This window comes from Mytilus trossulus, chromosome 2 (assembly GCF_036588685.1).
Source record: "Mytilus trossulus isolate FHL-02 chromosome 2, PNRI_Mtr1.1.1.hap1, whole genome shotgun sequence".
In the NCBI taxonomy this organism is placed as follows: domain Eukaryota; kingdom Metazoa; phylum Mollusca; class Bivalvia; order Mytilida; family Mytilidae; genus Mytilus; species Mytilus trossulus.
In genome coordinates this window covers 93,486,365-93,507,987 of record NC_086374.1, presented here as the reverse complement: position 1 = coordinate 93,507,987, position 21,623 = coordinate 93,486,365, and the positions used below count along the sequence as shown (strand labels likewise).

Here is a 21,623-nt window from a genome sequence, read left to right as displayed (position 1 = left end):
CACAAATAACTGGCTAAAAACCCAAAACACATTAAAATCTTAAAGGGTTCTTGCCTGTAATTGCTGCAGTCATTGTTATATCAAATTACTGACTTTTGAAAAGATTAATACAATGTTTTATTAATCCCAAAGTTATGATATTCACCAAGGCCAATGATTTGAGTAGGAAGAAATGTAATGAGTTAGTGTATGTTCTATATAAATAATGAGTAGTAAGACTTGAGTGGGTAATACAGACCAGTGAGTACTCAGTAACTTCAGTGTTTCTGTTTTTCATTTGTTTTCCTCATATAGTTGATGTGTTTCCCTCAGGTTTATAAAAAAGAAGATGTGGTATGATTGCCAATGAGACAACTATCCACAAAAGACCAAAATGACACAAACATTAACAACTTAGTTTGTATTTCTAATTTAATGTCTCTCAATCGATTTATGATTTTTGAACAGCTGTATACTACTGTTGCCTTTATTTGTATCAATGGCAATCATACTCCATCTTCCTATAAGTGAATGAGAATATTACTTACAGTTTTTAAACAGTAATTATTAAAAGTGTAAAGGAAACATTTGCAGTTTTGTGACCTCTAAATGTTTCCCGGGAACTTAATTAGTAAATTGCTCTTCCATTGAATTTTTCACCACAACTTATCTTATCCCTTTTGAGAATATGTATACACTAAATAAAATCAGGTCAAGATGAGCACAAAAACATTTATTTCTACTCTGAATAAAACCAAGTCAAGATGAACAGTTCAATTTACAGACATTTCTGCATACTAGTATATGACTTAATAAACCAGGTCAAGATGAACACACAAACATTTATTTATCAATACAAAATAGTAAGTATGTATAAAATATAAATATCACAGATATTTCAGCTTACAGCTTAAGGACAAGCACTATTCTTTATCATCTAAAATTCACATACTTATAATATTTTATTTTGTTCATTCAAACATACAATTATTTACTGTAATTTCAGAAATTATTGCGATGTTTATATTATTGCGAAAAATGCGACAGGGTTATAATCGCAATAATTTAAACTCACATTTTGAAATATTTTATATGAATAAAAAAAGATTTTTCTCAATATCGCAAAGATTTAAATCACATTTGTGTGTGGAATGAAATCGCAATAATAAGTGCATGCAATAATTTCTGAATTTACAGTATTACAATTCATTTGTTACCTCAAGCACTCGTTTTGCATTTCACTATATGATTATACTAATACACTCTTTTAATATGATATGACAAAATAAACATTTGGTTTTTGAAGCCTTAATATTCTCTTTAGAGATAACAGTACATTATACATCATTTTAATAGAATTTTAGAGCTTGAAGATGCATTATGGAAAATTTGTATAAAAATGAAAAAAAGAGACATTACAATGTGTCTTTAATGAACTAGATGAGAGATGCTAAAGACAAGCTATATCCCTTATAATGATATATGAACAACATTCTTTTACTTTTATTGGTATTCTTTTCTGTTTATAGTGGCTTAAAAAGAAGTAAGAAAAGTAGTTCTTAAATTCATCTTTTTAAAGTTAATCTATCAATTATTTCTTTCCAGATTATTGTCCTGAGGTAAAATGTGTATAGCAATTCAAGGCATCTAAAAACGAGTCTTGTCAACCAATGGTTTGAACTACTACTTGATGGAGGAGTTTTTATATATTGGACAATGTTAACAAGAAATTTGGACTCTGAAATATAATTCAAATCAAAAGGCATGTTTGGATGACATGCTATGATTCTTTAACTGACACATGTACAAGACAGATAAAAAATACCAAAATATTCAAGATCTTTTAAAATATATCAACAATGCTTTATTTGACAGCCAGGGTAATATCACATAATGTATGTCCACCCAGTGTCCTCAAAACTGAGAGATAAAGGAAAAATTCTAAATTATGGTTAGTTGGCTGAATTGTTAGGTTTTATTTTTTCAAAAGTTGACCTCTCAGGGCAATTTGAAATTTATAGGTTTAATACAAAACAAATGATCAACATACCTAAAAATATTCATTTTTCATTTATTTCAAACTCAATAGAATGTCCAAGCATAACTAAAAGCTTTTTTGAAAAAAACCCGCATATATTTGGCAAATAGAAAAACTTGCATTTCCTAGTTTATCACACTCAGGAAGTAAAATGAACCAAATTTGACTTACTATTAATGATATTTATGATAATGACTGATGGGTCATGATATGAACCTATGGTTCTTAGGAGAATGTAGGTAAAGAGCTTATAAATGTCACATTTCATAGAAATCTCTGTCTGATGATTCAGTAGAAGCTATTCCAGAATCCTCTGTTCCACCCACAGCAGAATCATCACTGCTAAAAACAAAATATCAAACCATCAGTGACAATTTATACAAATTCATTGTAAAAATATGATGAAAGGCATACCAGAATTTTTTTTTCTTTGCAAAATTAAAAGCTCTTTTTTTTTAAAATCATTATACATTACTGTTAATTCAGAAATTATTGCGTTCAGTGATTATTGCAATTTTTTCAATCTAGAATCAAATGCGATTATAATTTTTACAATTTGAGAAAAAAAACTGTTTTATTCATAGAAAGTTTTTCAAAAAGCTCTTGCAACTCGGTCGCATTTTTCTCAATAATAAAAACCTAGCAATAATTTCTGAATTTACAGTACTTAAAGCCCTAGGAGATAGGAATGTAATAAAGGAAAGTGCTAATAAAATTGTATGGAATCTTGCATTTCTGAAGCCTATAAGTTTGTTAAAAGCACAATTATATATAATACCAATTATTTTGTCTTGCATTCCTTCTTTTATATCTTACTTTAAATTTGTTTTATAAAAATAACATCAAAGTAATAATTGCCTTCTTTTTTTTGCAATTTTCAAACAGTAAAATATGTAACTCTAATCAGAATACAAAAAAATAATCCTGAATGGTTCACTGTTATGTATCTGTATTGTATGGTCGTATGTGTTTTGTAGTTAAGTCGTGAGAGTTTTGTCCCTTTGTATGATGATGATGCATATTTGTCATGTGATGTTATCTGTCTCTTTGAAATAAATGTGCTATGGAAATAGATGTGTTTTTATTGCTCTTAAGCAAATATAACTTTAGCGGCATGGGGAGTCAAGTATATGTTTTAAAATAAACATTAGCACTTTATCTTTGTGTGAGCAACTTTTTGTCCCTCTTAGATCCTATTCCCTACTCCTCTTTCCTTAGTTTTCCTTCTGAATCCTGCATCCAGGACCTCATTACAAAATTCCCTTATCCCTGTGGAACCCCTCTATGAAAATAGTTCAACACACATGAATATATGAAAGTCTTAACAGTTGCTGATTTAATTTTGGAATGAAAGCTGTTATGATGTCTTTGACAAAGAACAATCCTCTTATTAGATGTTTTGATAATTCTGACGCCAACACATATTTAAATAGACACTGGTTTGAAGACAGGAAATAAATTTGTGACATCCATGAAGCAATTTTGAATATGACAGAGATCTGAGGAAAGGACACAGATTTCGGATTGAAATGGAATCAATACATATACACAGAAGACATGCAAATATAACAAGGAAATAAATGTGTATATAAATAGCTTTTGATAGAATAAGACCATAGCTTCAAAAGAGATTTTGAATGTTTTTATAAAAAGGCTGTATAGAACTTTTCAGTCTTTGGTAGTTGCAGCAACCATTTATTTTGAGTCTTTATTAATGTATACATGTTTTATCCTATATCTCTATAATGGGTTCTCACTTAGGTGAGCCCACGCATGGACTCACGAAAATATGCCTGGACTTCTCATTTTCAAAACTGGTGAGTCTAAAGATGCAATGACAAGTCCCTGCCCCTGCCCTGTCTTCAAAACCCCTATGAGAACACTGTCAGACTATTTTAAATACCACCGTTACCATTCACATTCTTTTGCAGCAACTTTTAGTTTCAAAACAGACACATTTTAATTTGTTAAGATATTACAATACATGACAGATATATATACAGATTGATAGAGGGTTAAATGAGCTTTATAATGTACATCCCTTTTTTTTTTTTTTTTATATCATTCCATATTTATGGTGCATGTTCATATAGATAAATACCAGCACATAAATTAGATAGTCACTTATTATAATATTGAACAATCAAATTTTTGTGACAAAATCAAACTTAACAAATGTAAAAAGAGTGCAATAATTTTATAGAAATGGACATGTTAAAACTACCTAGTCTTTTTCTTCTAACATTCAATATTTGAGGTATAACATCTTTCTATACAACTTTCATTAAGAAAAAATATCACTTTGGCCTTCAACTCTTATGATATTATTAAATAAAATATAATACATCCCACAGAAAGTAACCAAAAGTAAGTGTTCAATAAATTCTAATATTGCACTAGTGCGATAAATCTTCAAAATTCATGACGTCATAAACAATAAAATCTTTGTTTAAACCAATTTTTACTTTCAAACATTATATTGCTATACAATAAAAGGGTTATTGCATGAATATTGGGGAATATTGTCGCTCTTAGAATATATACTGCACTCGCAAGCTTGTGCAATATAAAATTCTACTCTGGACAATATTTCCCAATATTCATACAATAACCCTACATTATTACTGTTTTCGGTTAAGTAATTGTTCCATTTAAATAAAGAGTTACTAAGCAAAGAATCTATCAAAAATGGAAGGAACCAGTGCAATACATTTATAATTATGGATTTGTATTCAAATTGAAAGGGAAGATATTCTTCAGCTTCTTAAAATTTTAGAGGAACAGTCAATATAATTGTTGTGCTTTTTTCGCCAAAAAAATAAAGAGAAAATTTAACTCTCTATATCAAAGCAAGATAAGGTCTATTAAGGAAACATTTTGTGAAAAAAAAAAGACTAGGTATATTGGAGGAAAAGGAAGGAATAACAAATTCAAGAAGCATAATAGTTAAATAACAAACATTTCTACCTGCATCAAACTTTAAATGGTCCTAAAGAGGGTTTCTGTTGAGGTTGAGGTATCCTATTTTAAATAAATTAGTATCTAATCTAAAATAATGGCTTAACTGATGAAATTGCTAACTATTAAAACAAAATTCTTTAAATATGCATTATTGTTATTATGGTGTATATATAAATACTTAATGATCAGTCTAATAATTATTGTTCTGATTTTTAACACTTTGTAATAGAAAAAGATCTCCCAAAACATCTTTTTGATCCAAAATAATTTTTTGCAGAATAGTAGATTAATTTTCTTGGAAGTAATTTTTGGTCTAAAGAAATAACCCATTTATCAAAAACCATTTGTAAAATTTATATTACTTTTGATTGTCCTCATTTTCATTGTCACCATCATCATTTTTGTCGTCATCATCATCATCGCTATCATCACTATCATCGCTGTCACTATCATCATCATCACTATCAGAGTCATCCTCCTCTCCACTATCCTCCTCATCTGAACCTGATTCATCACTTCCTTCTCCTTCTTGTTCAGCCTCTATGTCTAGATCAAAGATAATAAATATATAGATATTATTTATTAGATAATGATGACAAAATGTACATTTTTCTTTCCGTCCTACTGCCTCATAATGTTTTAAGACTGCAGACAGGGAGTGATATTTCGAAAAAGTTAAGGCAAAGATGCATTATGTATGCCTTGCCATGTCATTTATCAATAAAATGCACATGACATGATTCACAGAACAGATCATCAAGATAACAAATATAACAACTAACAATGAAACAGCAAAACATAAGTTGTGAATTTTGTGCAATTTAATTCTTCAAGCAAAGCTGAAATCAAAGCTGACCTTAAATGAATTTTGCTTAAATTTCTATGTCCTTTTTGGTCACATAGCTCTTTGATAGTATCTTACTTATCCTTGGGTTTCAAAAATAATAGTGTTGCTAATGAAGTTAGTCCAGGAAAACAAATGGAACACATGAAATTTTAAGTTGTTTTAATTTTTTACAACATTCAAATTTTTTGTTGAATCCACAAACAATAAATTTAGAATTTGAATGATTCAAAGTTTAACATATAAAACAGAATAGACACATACAGTATTTATCGTTGAAGGAGGCATATCAAACCTCCAGATAATTATTTTGTTCACGTTGTTAGGTCTCATTTACATACCCCACATCTACTTTTCATACATTAAAATATAACATTTAATAGTTAAGGGGGCTCGCGGGTCTAAATACTTTTTTTTATTTAAAGGGAAACTTCGCAAAAAAATCAAAAATTGATATTATGTTCATTCTGTATAAAAATGCTCAAATTCATAGATATTAAAGTTTTATTCTGCTAGATAAGAGATCACCATCGATTTTAATCTTAGAGTATCAATTCCCTCTGGTCGGCCATTTTGTAACCTTCCCCGATTTGCACCCGCGATATGTCTAAGGATCAAAACTACAGTAACCCGATGTAGTCGTAATTGCTTGTCAATATCTTGTCAATCGTACGGTTGTTTTATCCGACTAGTAAACTTAATACGGAAAATTTATCTTTTTTTTTATAACCATGATCAACGTCATAATCTGTTATTTATAACAATAATGATAATATTGGAATTAGTTAAAAAGTAAAAAATTCAAAATCATAAATATAAAGTGTTCAGTGAAACTTGAATTGTTTTCGGAAATCTAATTAGTTCATAATTCTTTTATGTAATAAACTTTATTCAAATAAATTAGGATCTTCGCTCCACTGATCACCCGCATGGCTAAAGGTATTACTCCCAAAGGTATTGCAGGGGGTGTGAGGTGACACGTCCAGGTATTCAGGCGATTTCCTGTCGAGCTTGCAAATTCATCATCGATTCACTTCTTAGGGTATTGACCAGTGTACACGGCCGATAACTTAAAACTTTCCATTTTGAACTATAAGGTGTATAATATGCATCTCTATCTTGCGTGTCCGAAAGTGATATAATATACTAGTCCTTACTAAACTCATACGCTTGTTTATGAAAAACATTTCTGGTGTAAAAAAAATATATTTATAAAAAAATAAATAATACCTAAAAATAAACAACAGATTTGATGAAATAAAAATCTATATACATATTTTTTCCAGGGGTAAATTTGGTAAAATGTAATTTATACTCGTTGTCAAAGGTGAAGGACAGATTGGACCATACCAGAAATATTGATTTAAATGTACGCACTTGTCGACCATTCGTATATATACGCCTGGATTATAAGTTACGGAAAATAGCGCAAATTCAAATATATACATGTATACATTGCACATAAGAAAGAAACATACATTTTGTGTAAATTTGGGTAAAAGTTTTGTAAATAGACTGTCAGTAACTGCGAGTACTCTCAAATCGTATTTTCTTGTTAATTCGACCTGTTGATACTGTTTATAATGCTTTTTTGTCATTTTTTATTTATATGGATCTTGGCTGTATACCAGCTTTGATTATTTGTAATATCTTCAATTTTTCACTTATTCTTACAACATTTGTATAAACTTCAAGATTATAAAAAAACGGTTTTTTTCTAAAGTGAACATTGATTGGTTAAATATTTCTCAGTGTGTTTGAATTTGTTTGATAGCCTTTTGGTCATGACTGTTTGTCTCTAATATTTAATTAACTGTGCATTTGTATTCAGATATCGCAGATCAAATTTATTCTTTCTTTGTGTAATCATACGTTTTTTGATTGAGTTAAGTCTGCTAATTGATATTTTATCGTATGTTTTTATATGTTGTGATGTTAGCTATTGTTTCAGAAAAAGGGAGAAGGTTTGGGCCCATTAAAACGTTTAATCCCGCTGCAAATGTTTGCACCTGTCCTAAGTCAGGAATCTGATGTACAGTAGTTGTCGTTTGTTTATGTAATATATACGTGTTTCTCGTTTCTCGTTTTGTTTATATAGATTAGGCCGTTGGTTTTCCCGTTTGAATGGTTTTACACTAGTAATTTTGGGGCCCTTTATAGCTTGTTGTTCGGTGTGAGCCAAGGCTCTGTGTTGAAGGTTTAATTTTTAAATTGTTATTTGGATGGAGAGTTGTCTCATTGGCACTCACACCACATCTTCCTATATCTAGTCCACGTATGCCAACAGTATGTAATCATCAAATGTCGAAAGACTATTGTATACCAAAAGAAGAAGAAGAAGATTAGAAGAGATTTAAATACAGGTCGATATATAACTTTCTTTGGCTCATCGAAGTAATGGACATTTATATATCAATTAGATTGTTCTCGAATAAAGGAAGAAATTCGTCATCATCACAATTGTTCCGACATGCATGCATCATATACGCAACTGGACGTTCACTAATAATCTCTAAGGGATGTGAATATTTTCCAGGAAAACTATATATATATATATAGAGTATCAAAGTTTCAAATCAATTTCAGGATTTATTTTCTTTCTTGATATTCAATGACAGCAATTTAAAGAACAAACTGCTTGTCCGCTTTAGTACATGGTATTCTTGCCAGTTGAAACAGACTTATGATAACATTAAACAATAGGGAAAGATGACAAAGCAAATATGTTCGTAAATTTTTATTCCATTCCAAAAAGATTCTTAAATTTTCTGTCAATTTTTTAAAGCATCTTTTTTCAAATATCTGAAGTATTCGTGCGTTGTGAGATTTGAAATATTTTTATGAGAACATTAATTCCTAAATAGGTAATTAAATATAACTTTGGATGGACTAAATTATATAATTGCAATTGTTAATAGTCTGTTTGAAATATTTAAGGCTGACGATCCTAATCTAAAATAGTACAATTTTTAGTTCATAAACTCGTGATTAGAAGGCTATTTTTATTTATGAAATTATACTTCAATTAAAATAACTGAGTATTTTATCGTTGCTGAATTAATCAAAAGTCATAATTCATTTAAAAGTGATCTTATCATGCTTATGCAAAATATAAAAATATACAACAGCTATCCAGTTATTGTGCGACCTTATTATTCCCGTTAATTAATTTTAATTATTTTTTTTACATTTCTGTATCTAAAACTTTGACTGACTCGAAATGTCGTTCACACCTGCAATACCAGTAAACCGTGACGCCTAGATTTCACTGAATGAGGATCAAAGGATTAGAATTACGTTATGTTATCTTTTAATTACCTTGAGTTAACCTACGCATTCAACATATTCTTTAGGTGTCACAAAGCAATACACATTTTATTTCCACCGTACAAGCAAGTGAAAATGTTTGATGAAATGTAGCAAAAAGGTCAGAATACAAACATGTATTTTAATACACTTTTGATAATGTCAATTTCATATGTTTGTTTAAAGTATTTTTAGAAAAAAAATCATAAAAATGTTCTATTGTATGAATTAATTTTATCATTAAAATTTGTTTTAAAATATCCACAAGATCTCATTTTAAAGGTTGCATGGCTATCACTTACTTTTCGTCGGTAAATAACTACACCAAAAGTCGTCGATGCGCTTTAAATCGCGTTATTAGATGGTTAACGAACAAGACTTCAATGAGATATTTTCACTCCCGGCATGCATCAAAGACTTAAACTACGTCACATAAGTCAGGAAGTTTCAAAAAATAAAATTAATTATTCCCAATTTTCTTCTTTATTAGATTTCATATCAAAATAAAACTTGGTGAATATGTTTTTTATTGTATTATGAACATAATAAGATGAAAAGTGAAAAATCGTGAATTATCCCTTTAATATAAGATTTCGCTAATTTTTTTCTATAAATGAACTTTATCTTATACCTAATAGAAAAATGAAATAAATAAGAGGGGTCACCGATCATTTACACTCACAATCTGCCTTCGAAAGAAACATACATTTTTGTAAATGTCCTTTTTTTCTGTTGAACTAATAGGAGAAAAAGAGGTAATATCGAAATAAAAAAAGAACCTAATTACAGAAATCTTACAATTATTTAGTTTATGTATAGCTTATTTGAAAACAACAATAAAAAATATAGGTCACCGATGAGTAACAAAAGATATTTCAATTTTAATGCCAAAAAATAGCATTTTTGCACCAAAGGGAGATAATTTCGAGCTTTTTCAATGATATCTACATTTAAAATGTCAGGTGGGGCCAACACGAATTGATTTTTTGGAATGATTTTTGTGCCATATGATAAAGTAACAATTACTTAAGGTAATTTATAGAATTTGTAATGAAATTAAATGTTTAATTTTTTTCTGAAAATCTTATACCCGCGAGCCTCCTTAATAAGGAAAAAATTAAACGTACAACCAGTTGACAATGAATAATTTCATATCAAACTTAACATGATATATAAGCCTGCTCTTTTGTCTTTTATTCTATTAATTTATGTGTTATAGTTGTTTATCAACTTGAATTTTTAAATTTTAATTTAACTAAATTACAAAACACATACCTTGTTGAATTTTTTCTTCAATTACAGGTTGGAATTGCAAGGCCACTGGGTGATCAGGTTCAAATATCAAAACTGTAATAAAATAAGATAAATTAAGATATTCTTAAAAATAATTAATATAAAGTATCAGACATATTGAAAATTGACACTAAATATATGAATAAGAATGAAAAAAGACTGCCATTGTACATTTTTAACCTACCTACCTTAATGTACACACTTGAAACTCATATAAACATGCATGTTATCAACATTTAAATTTCTTGTAGAATTTTTTTCATTCAATTGTCGTAAATAAAAACATGCCCTTGCCAAACACTTTATACTTTAAAAGTCTCATTTACCGAAGAGTTCTAATATCATAATATACATAAATGAAATAAGTTACATATAGTAAATTATTTCTTTTTTGATTTTTTTTTCTATACATATGGACATTTCTTCCAAAGGGAGATAATTTACAATTAATAAAAGGGATATAATTAGATATTTTCAGTTTAAAAAAACTATAATTAGTGTAAGTTTGATCGTGTTCATATTCCTTGATATTTACTGTAAGTCTTCTTAATTTCTGTAAACTAATTTTAAAACTTTTTGGGAAATGCTTTTTGCAAAGCTGAATTTGAAATTACTTATGAATGAAGACTTTTCCTGTGAAATATCAGTTGTTCTGGTTGTACTGTAATTCTCTACAATTTTTGTATGAACTATGAGCATTTGCCACAAAATTTTAAGAAAACAACAATAAATCAATTAATTGTCCATATGCTTCATATAAATTTCATAAATCTTGTGTATCTTTGCTTTCTTTAAACCATCTACTGTATAAAGCACAAATGATCAGCTGAGTCAATAGCAGTAATGAACACTTACTCATTTTACATAACTTTGCAGCAGTAGGAAAGTCTTTTGCATATATACATTCTAAAAACTGAAAAGAACAAGGTTTAACAACACATCAACATTTGAAACCCATTGGTTAAACTATTTTCAATTGATTGCACAGAAACAACATAAACATGCAATTCCCCATTTCCATTCTCAATTTTATACATTGTAAATAAGGCTGTTAGTTTTCTCGTTTGAATTGTTTCACATTGTCATTTCATGGTCTTTTATAGCTGACTAGGTGGTATGGGTTTTGCTCATTGTTAAAAGCCATACATTAACCTATAGTTGTTAATTTCTGTGTCATTTGGCCTTTTGTAGAGAGTTGTCTAATCGGAAATCATACCACTTCTTATCTTTTATATAAAGGAATTTATAAAGTACTTAATTCCAATCATCTGCATTTCCTAAAATATTGGTCAAGTGAAAAAGTTCATTATCCAACTGGACCTCCATTCTGACAATACCTGTTGATGAAAAGATCAAAATTTAAGTTAGATTTAATATGATCACTACGATTCCATCCTTAATCTAAAATTTAAACATACTTCCATCAACAACTGATTTGGGGCTTTTCTTTCTTCCTCTTCTTCATCACTACTTTCTTCACTGCTACTTTCTTCTTTCTTTTTGTCTGTAGTGTTCGATGTTGCTTTATCAACTGGTTTCTTTGGCATTTCAGGTCTTAAATATAACATTTTGTTTTCATTGTTTTCGTTCACCAGGAACAAAAAATTCAACTTCAAACAAAAAAAACACCAAAAGAATGTAGAAAAGGGTCTATAACATATATACAACTTTCCTTACGTGAAAGAAAAGATAAATCTTATTCTGGTATTAAACATTATTTGTCATATAAATAACTTTTTTTTTCAAACAGGCTTAATTTAAAGTGTCACAATTCTGACTGAAGACTTGCATTCAACCTGCAACCCTCATCACAAGGTTAACTACAGAATTGAGCAATCTGAACTTACATTGGTTTTTTCTTCTCATTCTGTACTGCAGTTTCAACATCCCCTGAAAAAGTAGAAAAAATCTACAGTCATGGATACATTGGTTACTTTATTTACTGATCAGTATGGTTAGTATGTCTGTCATTATTTCGGTTTTAACAAGAAAGGTATACAGTTTGACAAAATACAATTGTAGAAACATTTTATATTTTAAAAATACCTAAATAATTATCTACATAGCAAAAAGTCTAAAGGATTTGTTATTATTGTAATCATATTCAATATTTAATCCCTAATATTTTCTTTTAACAAACACCAATTGGTGACCTTTGGCTGCTATCTGGTCTTTAATTGAGAGGTGACCAGTTAGTTCAATTTTATCAACATAGGTATATGAAATCCTAAGTGAAGACTGATTGATTGACGATATTTCATTGTATTGGTAGGTAGCCACCATAGAGCAGTAGAATATAACAACTGAATTAATATGGGGTTAAGTTTTGCCATCTATTTCAAGAGAAGTGATGAATAATGCAAATCAACAAGTGTTGCCATTAAGTTGTGAATTTTCAGGGGCAAATAATTCATGTGATTACTACAGTTTAACATATATATATCATCATGTTGTGAAATATTTAGAAAGACAAGAATGGGTAGAAGGATCTTTCTTTTCTCTTTCCTGAGTGTATTTAAATAAAATAATCTAAAAATTGTAAATCTTCATTTTAATTCAGATTTTTTTTTTAAATGAGTCATGTAATGTGTAGTTTTTATCTTTAATTCTGAGGTATGTACATTATTTCAAAACAATTAAAAAATTTATCACAGATAACTTTTAAGGGGGCTCAAGGGTCTAAATCAACTTTTTTTTCCTACATAGCATTTTGCTATTTTTTTCTATGACTAAAACTTATCTTATACCTAATAGAAATATAAAATAAAAATATGGGGTCGCCGTTCATTTAAGCTCACAATCTGCCATTCGAAAGAAGTATACATTTATGTTAATGTCCTTTTTTTCTGTTGAACTAATAGGAGAAATATTGGTAATATCGAAATAAAAAAAGAACTGAATTACAGAAATCACTTAAATTTTACAATTATTTAGTTTATGTACAGCTTGTTTGAAAACAATAATAAAAAATGTAGGTCACCCATGAGTTAAAAAAGATATTTTCCATTTAAACGTAAAAAAATGTCATTTTTGAACCAAAGGGAGATAATTTGGAGCTTTTTCAATGATATAAACATTTTTAAAGTCATCTGTGGCCAAAACAAATGGATTTGTCTGGGTGATTTTTGTAATTTTTGTATCATATTATAAAGTAATAACTAATAGTGTAATAAATAAAATTTGTAGTGAAAAAACAAATGTTTAATTTTTTGCTGAATTTTTTATACCCGCGAGCCTCCTTAATAGTTATCAAAGGTACCAGGATTATAATTTAGTACGCCAGACACACGTTTCGTCTACATAAGACTCATCAGTGACGCTCATATCAAAATATTTATAAAGCCAAACAAGTACAAAGTTGAAGACCATTGAGGATCCAAAATTCCAAAAAGTTGTGCCAAAAAAAGGTAATCTATGCTGGGATAAGAAAATCCTTAGTTTTTCAAAAATTTAAAGTTTGGTAAACAGGAGAGAGTCTATCTATAACAAAACACAAATTTTATCCATGTCAATGGTCTATATATCTACTGGCTTTTCCATGTTTTAAATAATGATTTTACCATTATGATAGCAGTTGTGTCTTGAAGTTTTCTTAGTCTTTGTCACATGACTTCCAGCTGTATTTCTTTCAACAACAAACTCATTCAGATCTGTTGGTTCTTTAACAAAACTCCTTGTGAGAAAATTTTTAAAAAAATATGTAGACATTAATTTACCTTAAATTATACACTTTGTACAAAACTTGCCTTGAACATCATGGTATAATTATTGCTGAGACATTAATTGTCAAAAAAAGTGCATCTGGTCCAGAAAAATTGGTATTATTTCTAAATGTTAGTGTTATTCCAAAATGTTGATTATAATTAATCTTCAACATGTGGGTTTATTTCAACTTTGAATAGACATATCTTTGTCTCATGGCTTTTTGTGCTATACACAGGCAAAATTTGCTCACATGAATTTCACATGAATCTCACATGAAATTCACATGAAAAATTGCACGTGAGATTCACCTCAATCTAGCTTATACATGAAACTCACGTGAAAATTTTCATGTGAATCTCACGTGAATTGAGATTCAAATGAATCTGATGTGAAATTTTTCACATGAATTTCACGTGAAATTTACAACAATTTTTTTTTATATTTTTCATGATTTTGATCAAATTTGAAAATTTATATGTTACTTAAATAACTCTATTTTATAAATTCATGTGAATTTCACATGAAAAAAATTTATGTGATTTTCATGTGAAATTCACATGAGTTTCACATGAGAATCACGTGAAACTACATGAGAATCACGTGAAACTCACAAAAAATGATTTTATGTGAGTTTCACGTATAAGCTTGTTTGAGGTGAAATTGATGTGAATTTCACGTGAGATTCACATAAATTTAAATTCACGTGAAATTGATGTGAGTGAAATTTGCCTGTGTATACATGTAGAATGCATTGAGAGGTCACAATTTCCATTGAAAAAGCATGCATAGTACAAATTCATATGAAGCATAAAAATCTTTAATCTGATTATATGTTAAATTTTTAAATAAACATGTCAAATTCAAGGGAAAACATAGGTAAAATAAGACCATTATCAAAACCTTGTTTTTTGTACTTGTTTTTTTCAACAAAAAAATCAAAATTTTCAAATTTATTGAAATTTATTTAATTTCTTCACTCACAAAATTTACAACAAACATTATTACAAAAAATCATCATAAAAATTTATTGGTATAAATCTCATTCCTCGTAAATAAATATAGTGGGTATATATCCCTTGTATTCTCTCAGCTTATTATATCAATATTGATAGTTTATGTTTGCTTATAATTCTATGCATAATTAGGACAAGAACAATTGTCAAATTAACAATAAACACAACACATATATAACTCGTCTAAACAGCAACCCAACAATGTTAGATCTGTATACATGTAGGTCCTGCAATAGTGTCTTCTTGGATGAAAGACTTGAAATGAAATGTAGTGAAAGCTAGAAAAAAATGGAGGTATATTGGAAGGGACAAACATTGAGCCTTTTATTAGGCCACAAAACCTGTATAAGAGTATGGCAATTTACAACAATAACTTTTCTTCAAATTAAGATGTTACATTGTACTATCTTGGACAGACAGAGAAACATATACTTGTATGGTGTATTACCTCTCTGCTTCTAATTTCATGGATTTCCTCAGCTCTTCAACCTTAGAGGGGTCATCTTCTTGATGAAAACTGCAAAGAAAAAAATTGTAAGGGTTCCACAGAACCCAGTGTCTCGCCTACTTTTTCTGTTAATCACAAACTCAAAAAATGATGAAAAAAATCAATAAAAATATTCCCTTGTTACTATCTTTGATTGTCAGAAGCTTCTTTTCAAGTTTGGTAAAAATCCAGGATAGTTTAAGAATCTTAAAGATGTTTTAAAAACTGTAACTGCAGACTGTATGTAATGTTAACTGGAAGAAAATCCATTTTATAAGTAAAATGCAGAAAAATATGAATTTTATTTTTACAAAATTTACTTCTGGATACTATCTTATGATCATAAAAAAGCTTCTGTCCAAGTTTGGTACAACTCCAGGATAGTTTAAGAAACCACAGAGTAATGGTTACTGGTGGAAAAACTAAGTCCATTTATACATGTTATAAGTAAAATACAGAAAAATAAAAAAAAAATTTGGATACTATCTTATGATCATAAACAAGCTTCTGTCCAAGTTTGGTAGAAATCCAGGATAGTTAAGAAAAGTGTTTAAAATTTCAAAAACTTTAACCACATATATAGTGAATATTTTTGGACGCCACCGCCGCCGCCAACGGAATGTATATAACAATACAAAAATAAAACATTGCTTTGAACTTCCAATTCATTCATTTTCTTGTTGATTTGATTTCTATTTCATTTTTTTGTAGTTGGGGCAATATGTGCAATTGTTTCTCCTTAGGCGGTAATGGTAAAGTTTTCTTCTGTAGCTCAGTCCATATTGTAAACTTGGATGTGTGTGATGGCTTGTTTGGAATCTGATACATTTTCACAAATGGGTTAATTTTTTGGGTAAGAAGTGAGATTACTTATTCCGTAAGTTAGCATACTCTGAAAATCCTTTTGTGATGCAGTTCCTCATAGTAAAAAAGTCCCTTTTTTTACACAAGTTTTTGAAAATTAAATAATTTGAACACATTTAATAGCTCCATAGTTTTTACACATTTTTCTATTTTCCTTTACTTTTCAAATCAACACAAATGGTTAAGGTCAGTCACTTGTTCAAATAGAAATATCACTACACAGAGATTTTTTGTTTACACATTACTTTTGAGTTCCTCATTTTGAGAAGTATTAGGATTATTGATCAAGTCGAAAACATTTTTTACAGTGAAAATTACCTTTCTTCTCTTCTCCTGACAGCTGTAAGTGAAATTTGTTTTGTTGGAGTTGGTGTCCTTCTACTAGCTTGGGATGATGATCGACTAGAGACAGGTGGGTTTTTCTGACTGGCACTGAAAAATTCAACATTCTGTATCACTGATCATTATTAAACCTCAGACTTCTACTACAAAAGTATGCCTAATAGTAGTGTCAGGGTGTTATTGAACGACAAAAAATCAATAACCTTGGATAGCTTATTTACTAGTCCTATAATATAAGACGCTGCAGGTTCATATCATTTTACATTCAACGTTTTTTATCAGATTTTTTTTTACTATCAATTTTGAACCGCAACTAAGGTTTAACATTGATAGTAAAAAAAAATATATCCAATAAAAACGTTGAATGTAAATGTCAGATATAAACTTTTAGAGAGGGTGGTTAAGGCTGATTTTCGTGCAACGTGATCGCAGTTTTTTATTTCACGTTCAGCATGTTTTTACTTTTTTATTTGACATTCGGTCGTGCAAGACAGGTGCCTCGTTCAACATGATCTGCTTATTTAATTTTATGTGCATTGTGATTTTAAAGTCTTATTTTGCGTGCTCGGTATTTTTCAAATAAAATTCAAACACTTGGCAGGGATTATCAAGAAATACTTTTTTAAAAGCCGTAAACCAATTATATCATAAATGTGTATACTAAATCGGGAATATCAAGTAAAACAAAGAGTTTATATGAGAAGACAGTGACTCACTCAAAAAAGGTTCGCATAAAAGCATTTATTTTTCCTGCAACGTTCATTACAGTAATTAATTCACGTGAAATTATGTGTTATTTCATGTTTTTTTTCGTGCAAGCACCACCCTCTTAAAAGTCTAATATTATAGGACTAGCTTATTTACATGTAAGTACACATTCTTCTTCTTCTTTAGGTTTCTAGCGATCCTTCAATTATTGAAGATTATTCGCGGGCGTTGACTATAAAATTTATAATTTACATTTTAGCAGGAAAAAATCAAAAATAACAATATCAAGAAAAAACAAAATAACGTATGTACATTCAAAAAAAAAATTTTGATAAAACTATATACATTTGATAACAGAATAGTTAGGGATAGAATATGGGGATGAGAGCAGATTCTGTGATCATACTCTTAAATCCCTCTACTGTACTGCATGATACTATTTGTTGTGGCAGATAGTTCCAATTTATAATTGTTCGTGGATAAAAAGAATATTTATAACTGTCTTTAGATGTTTGTATTTGCCTAAATGAGTGCGGATTGCTATGTCTGGTTCTATTGTCTAGTGGTATCAAAAGGTTATGTGTAGGGACTGCAACAATTTCATGAATAATTTTTAGAAGAAAACAAGTCTGTAACGTAAGCGCCTAATTTCGAGTGGGTACCATTTTAGGTCTGTCATCATTTCAGTAACTGAGCTGGTGTTATGGAAGCGATTGCATGAGAAGCGTGCTGCTCTTCTCTGAACTTTTTCGATTTGTGTAATTTGCTGTTTTTGATGTGGATCCCAGATTGTTGAGCAGTACTCTAATTTTGGTCGTACAAGAGCTTTATATGCATGTGCTTTAACTTTTGGAGAGGCTATTTTTAGGTTTCTACGAATAAATCCAAGGGACTGATTTGCTTTTGATGTCATGTTATCTATATGTTTGTCCCATTTTAAATTTGATTGAAGAGTTAGGCCTAAATATTTTGTAGAGTCAACTTTTTCTAGAGAGTGATTGTGTAATTTATAAGTGAAGTCTAAAGGTTTGCGTTTTTGAGTTACACTGAGAATGTTGCACTTATCAGGATGAAAATGCATGAGCCAGTCCTGCTCCCACCTGCCAGCCGCTTCTAAGTCAGACTGTAATTTATATGCGTCATCTGTTTTTTTAATTTCTCTATAAATAATACTATCATCTGCAAACAATCTTTATGTGCTATGTTCAATATATTCTGCCAAATCGTTAATGAAGATTAAAAATAAAATTGGACCAAGCACTGTGCCTTGAGGTACCCCAGATGTTACAGGTATTTTATTTGATGTTTCACCTTCAAGGACTACAGTTTGTGTTCTGTTTGTTAAGAAATCTTGGATCCAATGATATGCATTGCAATTTATACCGTAGAAACCAATTTTGTACATGAGGTGTTGATGTGAAACTTTATCAAATGCTTTTGCGAAATCCATTATTATGATGTCTATTTGAATGTTTTTATTATTTGAATTTGCAAGATCTTGAATAAATGATATTAGCTGAGTTTCACAGGAGCGGGACGATCGAAAACCATGTTGTAAATCATACAATATTTTATTTTTTTCCAGGTGTTTCATTATGCTACTAGCTACAACATGTTCTAATAGTTTGCAGCAGATGCAAGTCAATGATATCGGGCGATAGTTTATTGGGTCATGTTTGTCGCCTTTTTTGAATGCTGGACATACACTTGCGCGACGCCAGTCATCTGGGATCTTTCCAGAATTGAGTGATGATTGGAATATGATTGTTAAGATGGGAGTGATGGATGATTTACACTCTTTTAAAATTTTACCATGGATGAGATCAGGCCCAGCTGCTTTGTTGATGTTAATGTTATTTAGAAGTTTTTCTATGCCCTGTTGTTGTATTTTAATATCAGGCATTTGTGGATGTTTACTGACGCCCTTGTCTGGTATTGGGTCATCTGTTACAGGTGTGAATGCTTTTTTGAACTGTTCATTTAGAATGTTAGCTTTCGCTTTTGAGTCAGATGTAAGTGAGCCCTCTTTTCGGAGTGGTGGTATATTAGAGCTTTCAGACTTTTGTGTTTTTATATAACTGAACAGATTTTTTGGGAAGCATGTACATGTATAAAGCCACAGAGTAAACATTCAAATTTTGTGGAAATAACTATTTACTGGAACCAACTACCAGATAAAGTTGTGCATGCAGGTTCTTTGGAGGCATTTAAAAAGCAAAATCACAAAAATACTCAGAGGAAAATTAAAAACAGAAAGTCCCTATAATTAAATCAAATGGCAAAATCAAAAGCTCAAACAAATGGATTGAACAACTGTCACATTCCTGAATTCTTACAGGCATTTTCTTCTGTAGAAAATAGTGGATTGAACTTTTGAACATTTTTATAGCTAGCAAAACCTCTCACTTGTATGACAGTGACACATTAAATTCCATCTCTACAAGAACATTGCCCATAACAACAGTGCTCTTCTCCTCCATGTAAAAAATCCATTACAGAATTCTACTCATACCAATACAGATACATATTAACTAACCTATTAGAGAAATTAAATGTATCTTCATTTTCTCCTAGAACTTGAAGACCATTTTCCTTGGGGTTATTCTTCACATTTGCTTTTGCCATTTCGAGAGTTGAAATTTGTCAAACAGATATACTTCATGTCACATTTTCAGATGTAAAAGATAGAATCTGTGTAACTTTTAGCCAAATAAAAAAGAACAGACAATGTCAATGAAAAAAAATTCTAGTCAGCCATGTTGTTTACAATAGTTACAGTTAGTTTTGTTTCGTACTAACTGTTTTCAATTCATTTCCTTGTATATCATGTTATAATGTAAGAATTCAAACAATTTTTTTTTATTATTATTCTTATTATCTATTTTGACATTAGCAAAAAAACAAATATCAGGAAGAAATAAAATACGAAACAGTAAATTTGAAAAAACGGTCTCACTAATTAGCGACAAAAAAGAATTTTAGCGTCAAGAAGCGTCAAGAAGCGACAAGAAGCGAAAAGAACTATTAGGATGTATTCTTCTGAGTTTTCAGTATCGTTGAAACTATTTTTTGAATTTTTCTAAAATATGTGACACAAGTGGAAACATTTATTTTCATGATATATTTATCTTATAATTTAATTTTTTTAACTCTCTTTATACAATATATATTTAAGTTTTCAAGGTGGCCTTCAAATACAGTGTTATGATTTTTGTTGGCTTCTTCATACTTTTAAAAGCCTCAATGCATTGTAAAATTATTTTTTTTGTTAAAATTATGGACATATATATAATTGATCTTTAAAAAAATCAATTTGGGAGCCTCCATTGGGGAAATCACCCGCAAATAGTTACAGTTGGCAGGTGTGCTTGTCGCTAACTAGCTGCTTATAGCCGATTTGACTAGAATTCATTTATATATAAGCAGCTATTTAGCGACAATCATACCTGCCAACTGTCACTATTTGCGGGGGATTTTCCCCATGGAGGCTCCCAAGTTGATTTTTTTTATAGAGCAATTATATATGTCCATAATTTTAACAAAACAATTAATTTTACAATGCATTGAGGCTTATACAACACGACGGGTGCCACATGTGGAACAGGATCTGGCTTACCCTTCCGGAGCACCTGAGATCACCCCTGGTTTTTGGTGGGGTTCGTGTTGTTTATTCTTTAGTTTTCTATGTTGTGTCATGTGTACTATTGTTTTTCTGTTTGTCTTTTTCATTTTTAGCCATGGCGTTGTCAGTTTGTTTTAGATTTATGAGTTTGACTGTCCCTTTGGTATCTTTCGTCCCTCTCTTATAAAAGTATGAAGAAGCCAACAAAACGGTTGTTGCACTTTTGCATTTAGATTTTAGATTGCAAAATTGTATATACATAAGTAAATAAATATAAACATGAGAGTATATAGAAGAATCATGAACGATATTGTCCTCGATCAAAACGTATATTTTGTTACTTAAAAATAATCAGTGCCTTAGGTCTAATATTTTAGCAACTGCATGGTGAACACCTTTTTTTATGCAGATGCTGATAAAGATATGGTTATATCTTTTTATAAAACTACAACTGTCTTAAT

At 29.9% G+C, this 21,623-nt stretch overlaps 1 protein-coding gene across 3 annotated transcripts; it reads right to left on the bottom strand.

Annotated features, from left to right (window-relative positions):
- Nucleotides 1–697: 697 nt before the first annotated feature.
- LOC134708396 (transcription initiation factor TFIID subunit 11-like) lies at nt 698–20,316 on the bottom strand. 3 transcript variants are annotated; one of them, XM_063568888.1, is made up of 11 exons: nt 20,077–20,316; nt 16,809–16,922; nt 15,588–15,656; nt 13,982–14,094; nt 12,269–12,311; nt 11,840–11,975; nt 11,277–11,334; nt 10,404–10,475; nt 5,341–5,524; nt 4,985–5,038; nt 2,220–2,359 (listed from the first exon to the last, which is right to left on the bottom strand). In XM_063568888.1, the coding sequence occupies exons 1-10, from the start codon at nt 20,163–20,165 to the stop codon at nt 4,990–4,992; spliced, it is 927 nt and encodes a 308-aa protein (XP_063424958.1). In that variant the 5' UTR covers nt 20,166–20,316; the 3' UTR covers nt 2,220–2,359; nt 4,985–4,989. The 3 variants fall into 3 exon arrangements, with proteins under 3 accessions (XP_063424956.1, XP_063424958.1, XP_063424957.1); XM_063568887.1 differs by having other exon boundaries at nt 2,245–2,356; XM_063568886.1 differs by lacking the exon at nt 4,985–5,038 and having other exon boundaries at nt 698–2,359.
- Between the last annotated feature and the right edge of the window lie 1,307 nt (nt 20,317–21,623).

Excerpts from the sequence above, each read along its gene's own strand:
- LOC134708396 (XM_063568886.1), bottom strand. The coding sequence starts at position 20,165 with ATGGCAAAAGCAAATGTGAAGAATAACCCCAAGGAAAATGGTCTTCAA. Across the intron at positions 15,657-16,808 it reads GTCAGGAGAAGAGAAGAAAG|TTTTCATCAAGAAGATGACC; the intron begins GTAATTTTCACT and ends TTTTCTTTGCAG. Across the intron at positions 2,360-5,340 it reads GAAAATGAGGACAATCAAAA|CAGTGATGATTCTGCTGTGG; the intron begins GTAATATAAATT and ends TTTTGTTTTTAG.